Below are 10046 nucleotides of genomic sequence, written 5' to 3' on the forward strand. Positions count from 1 at the left end.
CCACTAGATGAATCCTTGCTCATCAAAACTTGTCAAGACTTGATATGCCTGTAATTTGCAGCTAGTTGGAGGCTTGGATCATCGGAAGCCTTTTTCTAGAACTGTCTCAGATAACCAGTCCATCTGGAGTGCATACATGAAAAAGTGAGTGGGAGGGTTACTTTGAGCTACCGGAAAATAAATTAGATAAACTTTGATGGACTTGAGGTTTGGTATGACTCATGAGTGATGTCTACCTGTTGGATTATCTATACCTGAGAGCATGCCTAATTTGGATCACCTAAGCCCGCTTTTTAAGCAAGTGTGGAAAACCAGAAAGCCATGTGTGCACCAATGCTCCGGAACCCAGAATTCAACCACCAGAATTAATATTTGGTTAGCCTATGGTGCCCCGTTCTCTACAAAAACTGATAAGAGGGATGAACGACATCTAGAAAAAGCTCCCTTCAAAATATTGTTGCAAACTGATAACCAGAAGGCATTTTACTGGTTAGACACAGAAATCTGTTGCTCGATTTATCACCCATTTATAACCTTTGTTGAGCAGACACGTGGAGCCTCTGGAAAAGTTATCAAACATTGTTGGATTGAGCCAAGGTTTGATATGTGTGCACTAGAGTGTATGATGAACATGTGTGCATGATCATGCTTCAAACTGGGCAAAGGAGGGTCAAAGAGAGGGTCCTCTTTGAAGCAGGCGTGGAAAACAACATGCCTGATGGTGTAGATCTAACTATCTGCAAAAATTGAGTGTTGAAAATACCTTGGATCTCCACTGATCAGCCATGAGTGCTCAGAAATGTTCCAAATTGCTTTTGCAAGTGTATTTCAGTGTTGGGAAGGCCTGCATATTATAAGCATAGCCCATTCTACTTGGCTGTCAATTTTTTCGGAGTAGTCCAAGACAACTGAGGAGTTTTAGTTGAAGCTAGATGCACGGAGGCTATTGAGGGTGTCCAGATTTTTGGGTCTCAGTGCATTAGTACTATATGGGGTGATATCATCCACACTCTTATGGCTACTTGGGCTCGCATTCAGGGGCCCTCTCGTTCTGCGTTCTGCACAGGCGAAGCGTGTGATATTTATGCGGGAATGGGACCATGGCATCTTCTTTTCCTCTAGTACCACAGGTCTTACATGGCATCATGATGCTCCTCAGTGGTTGAAATCACCTTACATATTGGGGTGATTCTATTCTCTTCCGGCTTATAACTGTGATTGTTGTATGTTTTTCTCATACTTAATAGAAGTCTCTTTCTGAAAAAAAATTAAATAAATAAAGGGTACTTTGGCATCTTTGAACTGGTACTCTAGTATGCCTGGTGTCTATATGACAGAGTGTCTATGGGGAAGAGGAGGTCAGAATCAGTGGTCCCTAGACCCCTATTTCTAGTAGGCGTTGGAAAACTACATGCATGGCTGTTTCGAGCATGAGCATAATTTGTTGAAACCTCAAAAATGTCTGATTTACCATTTTGGGCAGTCTCCATTGGTCAAAATGGGTCTAAATTGCATACACCAGCTGCATACTACTTGTTGATGACTACTGACGGAGGATATGGCCATCTGCCAAATTAAGCCTTGTTCGGGATCACTACGAGAAATTTGAGGGCTTGCAATTCTTTGTCGGGGTTCCACTTTGATTTGTCTAAAAACCTATCAAACGAAGGCAAAATGAGTCAAGATTGGATATGCATTATGTTTGACATTGTACTGCCCTGTGTATGAGAGCATCTCAAAATCAAGCATTGGAAGGGCCTCTTTGAAGCTGGCATGCAAAACATGAGCTGTGTTGTCAACCAAGCGGGGCATGCTATGATAGATTCCACCACGTTTCCAAGAGATAGAAAAATAGAGAGAGAAGATAGAGAGAGGAAGAGAGTAGGGTTTAGATAACTTTGCACAGGACACACATTGAGCAGGGAACAGGTCCCTCCCCCTTTTAGGAATTCATTCAGGAATAATCCACGGGCTCGCAAGCCAAGATCACTACATCAATGAATACAAAAGCAAACAAATATTCCGATGTAGCAACCAAAGTCGTAGTCGATGTTGAGGCACGAGATTCCGTTGCCGAGCACACTATGGGGATGGCTCACAAGATCCCTCACCGCGCTAGTACCAAATCCAACGTATCCCAAGCTTGTAAACGAGGTACACAAATGATAAGTGTAGATGATTAAATGTATGATGTTCTGGAGCAGATTAGATGCCCAATTCGGAGTAGAAACAACCCAAAAGACCGTACAACAGTTGTTTTAGGTCGTGCAGAGGTGTATGGACCAGAATAGAAGCACAACAGCAGTCAGTCGACGCACGCAGAGAGCAGTAGGGCAGCAGTTAGTTGGCGTAGACAGCAGTACGACAATAGTCAGTTGGCGTAGATAGTAGTACGGCAGCGACAAGTCGGTGCAGACAGCAGCACGACAATGACTAGTCGATGTAGACAGCAGCGCCGTACATATCCAAACGAACTGTACGGATCCATACAGCGTACGACTGGTGGGCGATGAGGCACAGGGTGACGTTAGCAGTGCGGCAGCAGGGTGATGCTGGCGAATTCCACGCTTCAATGATGATGATGATGAAGAGAGGTTCATGCTTGTTTTATTCTTGAGGGGGGTCTTGCTTTTTGCCCAAAAGCTAGCCATGCTTTTGTTTTACTTTTTGCTGTAAAATACTATTCAAATATTCAAATAAGGCCAGTTTTTCCCAAGTCCCAGCTTTAGACTTTTCCCAAGCGCTTTTGTGTTTTGCTTTTCTTTTCTTTCTTTTTTTTTCTAGGAAAAAGATCCTTCTATTAGTTAATGAAAGACAGCCATAGGGCTAGATACAACCACGAAGGGGAAGATACAAAACTCGCCTCATGTACGGGGCGAGAATCAAATGATCATAAGGGGAAGAAACACTTCTCCTCTGGCTGGCCGCTCTGTGAGGAGAAGGCTATCTCATACAGGGGGAGGGGGGAGAACAACCACACAGGTGGTCTGTAATGCCAAGTGGGGTCACCACCTCTATCTGTGAGAAAAGGGCCAGGCCTCCAGAGTCTCAAGAAAGCTTTCCGCCGCTTTCACATGCGGTCAGAACCTCCTTGTAACTTCCCCCACTAATTGCAGAGGGTATGAATGATGTTGAGCCAAATGCTCCTGATGGATTTAAGGACCCCTTATCAGTTCCAGCAGTATGGAAAGCATATCTGAGAGCGTTTAGCACCATGCTGACGGAGTGTGGGTACCCTCTATGGCCTTGTTGCATCTAGCTCGCCAAATGTGCCAGGCTGCAATGCTATTGCAAATCTCCCATCTCTGGCATGAGCGTAGTCACCAATGGTCTGTAGGCTCTGCCGAAATACGATGGTGAGAGACCTGAAGGGCTAGCCCTCCCCTATCCTCCTCATAAGCCTTGACTACCTCAGCCTCTGTGGCCCAAGCAACAGTGCCCCTTGTAATGATCCGGGTTGAGGCCTTGTCCATAGTAAAGATGCGGAGAATCCGCTGCCAAATCTGATGAGCTTTCGGGAAATCCCAAAGACAATGTCGCTGAGACTCCTGAGAGTGGCCGCACCACAGGCAAGTTGTTGGCTAACCTCCAACTGCGAGCCAAGTGCCGACCGCCAAGCTCTTGTGTGCCATCAACCAAAGAAAGAGGGTGATCTTTCTAGGCTAAAAACTGTCTCAAAGCCTCTTTAAAACATTTGAAAGGAAATGCTATGAGAGGCCTTGTGACTGCCAATGTGTTGCTGCTGGCGGGGTGCCATCAATCTCTAGCATCTGGATCGTGTGGCCTAGCCGCGCTGTATATGCAAAGAAGGGGGCATCCAGAGTCCTCCTGATCAGCGGAGTCATGCCGAGTCCACTCTCCCGGGTCCCATTGTAGGCGCGTGAGAGGTCGGCACTCCCATATCCATAGCCGCCAGAATCTCTGCCTAGCCACCTTGGCCGGTGGTGGGTCTATGTGCCACTCCCGTGCTTGAAAACCAATCACTCTCACCCTCTGCAAGGTGCAACCCACTGAAATCCTTGTGTTTTGCTTTTCCAGCTTTAGGGCCTTGCTTTTTGGCCCTAGAGTTGCTTTTTGAAAAAGCAACTTTTGCTTTTTAGTCCTGCTCAATCCCCTCTTGCCAGTGATGCTCCTGGCTAGCGGTCAACTCAATTTGACTTTTTGCTTTTCTCTGCTTTTTGACCAAAACTTATGCTTTCCATGTGCAAACTTTATGGTCCTTGTCCCCATGTCTTCTTCCAGTAGTCCAGTGTCCTACCAAGGATTCCATCATGTGATAAAGTGCTAGGAAGGCCAAATAGTTACATTTCCTCCCTCTTATATCACAGTTGTCCTCAATTGTGGAGTAAATGTGTGCCAAGCATAACCATATATTCTAAGTACTAGCTCCATTTGGTGAGCTTGTGCATCTGGACATGCCCCATATCTATGATGTCATCTTCTCATCTGGCAACATCTCAATACCTTATCTTTGACCAATGGCTTGTCTTCGATGGTTTTTCTTCATGACGTCTGTTAGATGTGTTAGATAAAAGAAATCCATACTTACCTCCTGCAAAAATCAGTCACAATGTAGTCAACAAACATGTATGCATCATTCGGGTCTATTGGGTATTCCAAGTATTGGCCAGGTAGTCTGGAGCCCAGTGGACTATCACATGCCATAAATCCAAGCATGGTCTAGGTATCAAAAAGAGCACACAAAAGTCAAAGAAATTCAAACATACATGAGTATGCAATGCACATGTAAAGATCCTCCTATTCATAGATTGTCCTATCATGGTCAAGCATCTGGTTTCATCGGAAACCGCTCTTGAGCTATATGGCTCTCCAAGGAAACCGCTCAGTAAATCATAACCGCTCATCTGGGCCATCTGGTCACTATGACTACCTGAGTGTTTATCAATACAATCATTTGAGCCATCTGGTCTCTCGTACCGCTAGATTGTCAAATAGTCATCTGGGCCATTTGGTTGCACTGGCCGCCCGACATCAAATTCAACACAGTCATCTTGGGCCATCTGGTCACTATGACCGGCTGATTGTGAAATCCAAGGCATCTGGCACAAAGGCCACCCAATGGGTTATCTGGCATCATTGCCATACCTAAATACAAATCTCTCTCCTTGGGTCATCTGGTATGCAACTGACCCAAACTAGAGCATGTCCAATTAACCATTACATAAGAAAAATAATGATCAATTACATTCCAGTATATATATACAATGAAGAGAGCTAGAGTTATAATCCCTCACTCTTGAATCTGTCTTGTCTATGTTTGTACTTCAAATACATCTAGACCAACCGCTTCCTCATAAGCTTGAAGTATCTCTGGATAGTCCTTGAAGTACTCCTCTGGCATCCATTTTGCATCCAGTGGTGAATAATTCTTGAATTTCAAGAGAAACTTTCTGACAACCTTCTTTTCTCTTTTTCTGACAACCTTCTTTCCTCTTTTTCTGACAGAATGAAACACAATCTGTGTTGGTTGCAAAATCTATTCTTGCTCTTCCACCTCTGGTGGATCCTCCAATATGGGTTCCTCTGGCAGTGGTCTTGTATATGGTTTCAATAAACTGACATGGAAGGCATTATGTATCCTCCAATGATTTGGAAGGTTCAACCGATAACATACATCGTTGATCTTCTTTTGTAATCTGAAAAGGTCCATAATACCTAGGAGCAAGCTTTGGGTCCTTGTGCTCTTTGACTTTAGACTTCCTAAGTCTTGCTTTCTCGAATCTCAAGAAGACCCAATTTCCTTCTTCAAATGAGACGTTCCTTCTATGCTTATCTGTAGCTTTTTTTTGCTTGGCTTGAGATGTCTCAATAGCCTTTTGAACTTGTGCAAAAGCTGTATCCAAGTCTTCAACAAACTCATCCGCATGGAAGATCTCTTTCTTGGTTCTAAGCACGGGCAACAACAATGGTTTGCCATAGATAATCTGAAAAGGAGCTTTGCCTATAGATGAATGAACACGTCATTTGAATTGAGATATTTTTAGAGATGAAGTTTATACATCTTCCAACTCATATTACCACTTATATCACCATTTTAGGTGGAAGGTGATTAGTGACACGACTGCCTCCCTTGCCAATCGTTGTGGTTCTTTTCTTCCAAGTGCACGTAGTCACTCGTGACAAGGAGAAGAGTGGAGTGTTTGCCTTGAGTTGTTTCAAGGAAACATTTTCAATGGTTGAAAAGCTTGGTATCTATGGTAGACATGATTGTCATATGGATTTATGGCTCCCTTCATTGGGATATATTAGATTCATGGAGCACATGACAACTATGGATTGAGGATTTTTCTATGGATTTCGGTTGGTGGCCGAAATGCCTGTAAAACTATTGGTAGCCGAAATGCCTATAAACTATTTGTAGCAGAAATATTTATGGACCATTGGGATATCTATGCTTGTGAGTGATTCTTATCTGATGTTTCACACTTGAGCCCACCACTCCTCCCAAGGGGTGTGGTCACAGTACCAACATGGAGTGGAAGTGCGAGTGGACATGATGTCTGGTTGGCATGGGACTTATGTCTACATCAAGGGTCATGTGGGCTGACGCTTGATAGGTAGGGGACTTATGTCTACGCCAAGGGTCATGTGGACTGACACCTTGTTGGCAGGGGACTATCTATCTACACCAAGTGTCGGTAGACTGAAATCTGGTATGCTGGGGACTTGATGTCTGCGCTCAAATCCAGTGGACGTTCTACATCTGCGTGCATGGTCAATCAGTCTTCTATTTCTTGGCATGGTGTTGGCAAGTGTAAGCATGGAAGTCAGTGGAGAGTAGCATGCGTTTGAATAGGCAAGGGGTGGCAGCTCTTGTTGGGGATGACAGAGCGGCTTCTATGCAGTCCTGCTGGAGTGAAGACCAGAGTAAGCTGAGACTCACAGAAAGAAATGCAATGATAGCATTGGAACTTGAAGATTGGGGGGTGGGGAAGCGCGTGAGAACATGGTGCCGGTTACGGGGGAAGGGAGGGGGGCAGAAGGACGAGGGCACAAAAGCAGGGAGGAAGGGGGACTGGTAGAAGGGCAGCGGATGAAGAAGAGGCGGGAGAAAGAGGGCGGGGGGGCGAAGGAGATGTGGCAGGGGGAACGGCAAGAGGAAGGCCGCAAGGAGGCGGCGACGGGTGGGAGAAGAGGAGGGCCGACGGGCAGAGAGCAGGGGCACAAAGGAAGTGGGCAGGGCGGGAGCTCAGGATAAGGCAGCTGGAGGGGGACAGAAGGTCAGGCGATGACGGGGGGGAAAGACAGGGAGGCAGGAGGGGCAGAAGGTGCACAGGGGATGTGCGAGAGGGATGGCGACAGATGAAGGGGGGCTCCAGCATGAGAGATACACACTTGCCCCTGCAAGATTGAGGAAGAGATTATGGCTAACAAGTTTGCAGGTGACATGGCAGCTCTTGGTGGTAGATATCAAGCCCTACTATCTAGTTCCAGGTTTAATATCAAAGCATGGCAGTGCTGGTCTGAGACAATCACTTTCACATGATTGTGGCAAACAACCCATCACATGGAATGACTCCATTCGTGATGAGCATGGGTGCCTCTTGAGGGCTAGTGGGTCCAAGTAGGATAGAGGTGAAGCCTTCTCTATTGGAGCATCAATGACTTTCTAAGGCTGACTTTCTAAGGCCTCTGGGAGACAAAGGGTCACAGCCTGACAGGTGTTTGTTGGATTTAAATGAGGATCACATAGATTGAATCGTCCAGTTCTTATGCTGTTTAGAGTAGTGGCAGACAGCTGCATTTCATGGCTAGGTAGTAGGAATAATTTTTTGTACCCGTGGCCCACTAGGAGCAGGATGAGTTGGGATGGATAGATGTCGAGGGGACCCTTTAGACTGCTCCCTTCTTCAAATATATGGTTGGGAATGGTTGTCATATTGAGCTCAGAACTTTCACTTATTTTCCTACCCGGAGACTACATTGGGATTGTCATTACATCTACTAGAGACATGCAGGAGCTCTGTTGGAGTCTGTGCAGCTCTGGCAGAGACTGTAGGTTATTTTTTTAACTTTTGAGTAATCTCACATGGTGGATTATACTGATCAAGGACATAAAGTAGGCTGAATTTAGTAAGTGAACTGTACAAAGTCCTGAAAGTCATGAATGTGAAGGAGTGCGTTTAAATCCACTACCTTTAAAGAAACACGTCACTTTGGTTAACTTTGGTGCTGAATTTCTAGAGTTAATCAGCTGAATGGCTCCTTATATTACCAGATTAATTGAACCACATATATGTTTCTCCTCATTTTTGGCAGGGTGACGCTGACAAGTTTTTACATGACAAGCAGCTACTGCCTGAAAAGTTTCAAGATGCTTGCAACCTTGTTGGGATGCCATTGATCCTACGCATGCAGCCAGGATATGACCATTCCTACTTCTTTATTGCCTCCTTTGTAGAGGACCATATCCAACATCATGCCAAAGCGCTCCGTCTTTCCTAAAACTTTGACCTCTAAATCACTTCATTTCTTGTGAGGACCTGATAGACAATGTGCAAGCCTTTCATGTATGGCTACTATTTTATGGGCTGGAAACAGCTCATATTATGGTCATACATGCTGCAAACAGGCAGGAGGTAGTAAGGAGTCCCACTGACTCGATGCTTTTGTTGAAAGCTGAGATTTTCATTAAATCAAACGTATACATATGCTTGCATGTGGATAGTTTTTTTGAAGTTCTACTTATGAAGTATAACTCTTACATCATCCTCATGTATTGACTCCAGAAGCATCATAATATAGTTCTTCAGTCTAGTAACTTGGACATGCACCAACGGGAGAGGTGGGGGCTGCATAAGGTTTCAAAAACATAGCTTTACTTAGCCGTAACCTTATATTAATCAGGTGATTAGGTTAGATAGTTGAAGCATAGTTGTTTTGACTCAAAATTTGTGGTAATTTTGTTAAAATATGTTAATGAATTTTTATTCACAATCTCTGGCAAGAGTTTTGATCCTCAATTTACCTTTGTCCTAAATTGTCATGGTGCCCCCCCCCCCCCCCCCCCCCCCCCCCCCTTCCCTACATCCTCGCAGGCCTCTGCACTGTGCTACTCCTACGTTCTTGCTTGCCCCTTCTTTGCTCCTTGCAATCCCTATCCATCCTTGTAGGCCTCCCAACAACTGCCACCCCCATGCAATGTTTAGGGCACAAGAGAGACTAGTCAAGGCTTGCTTCAGCACAAAGAGCATTTGCAAGTGGTCTTTCAAGAGCCAAGGAAAAATAAGTTCTTGAACAATGGGAAAAAGAGTGAATTCGCAATGGTGGACACAATGTTTCTAAGTGCAAATGGATGTTGCAAAAGTGTAAGCCTTTTAAGGATTTGATCGGAACTCAAATTAATACACGTTTCTAGGCTTTTATTTATATTACAGGAGGTTCATATATCATTTTGCATAAATTCCATCTCCAATGAGTTGACCAAGAAAGGTGCTATGTTTTTATGGTCAAAGGCTAAAAATGATGTCTTTCAAAAGCACAAGGATGCCATCATGCTTGGCCTAAGTTTGTGAGAGGGTGATGGTGAGAGACGAGTGGGAAGAAAAGGTGTTGATAGAGAGCTTGTTGAATTTAGGGGTTCTCTTACAAGGATGCTTAGCATGCAATAGACTCGTAGACATGTATGCAATGTGAGGATCTCTTGGCAAATTGCATTGATCGAATTTTTGTTATTCCTCTTGGTTCTTAGCATATTCTAGTGTAGTTAATTGGACCTTGAAAGCGTCTTGGGTATAACATTTTTTAGTCTCTTTCTAGAAGAACTTTAAATCTAGTAGTACTCAAAGTATTTTAGATAACTAGCTCCAAGTTAAGATCCGTATCCGTGACTTCGCCAAATAATAGGTGCCCAAAATAGTAATGAACATTCTTTGCCTGTGTATTGAAATAATTAAACTAATAAATGCAGGATTGACATTGGGCCTCCATTTTTGCAATCCTTGACATTCAAAGTTTGACCTCAGGATGCGTTTCTCACAACTTGTTTATAATGTAAACAAGAAGGTTGACCCGTGCATTGTTGC

At 44.3% G+C, this 10046-nt stretch overlaps 1 protein-coding gene across 2 annotated transcripts in view; it reads left to right on the forward strand.

The window, feature by feature from the left end:
- The window catches only part of SFGH (S-formylglutathione hydrolase), a 160797-nt gene extending 152015 nt beyond the window's left edge, over positions 1–8782 (forward strand). For both annotated transcript variants that reach the window (XM_086814425.1, XM_086814426.1), the window contains exon 8: positions 8281–8782. In XM_086814425.1, the coding sequence (XP_086670551.1) occupies positions 8281–8466 (186 nt within the window). In that variant the 3' untranslated portion in view covers positions 8467–8782. The remainder of the gene's footprint in view (positions 1–8280) is intronic.
- Positions 8783–10046: the final 1264 nt, after the last annotated feature.

The sequence above is a fragment of the Cibotium barometz genome, chromosome 20 (assembly GCF_041138505.1).
Source record: "Cibotium barometz isolate CiBa-2024 chromosome 20, ASM4113850v1, whole genome shotgun sequence".
In the NCBI taxonomy this organism is placed as follows: Eukaryota; Viridiplantae; Streptophyta; class Polypodiopsida; order Cyatheales; family Cibotiaceae; genus Cibotium; species Cibotium barometz.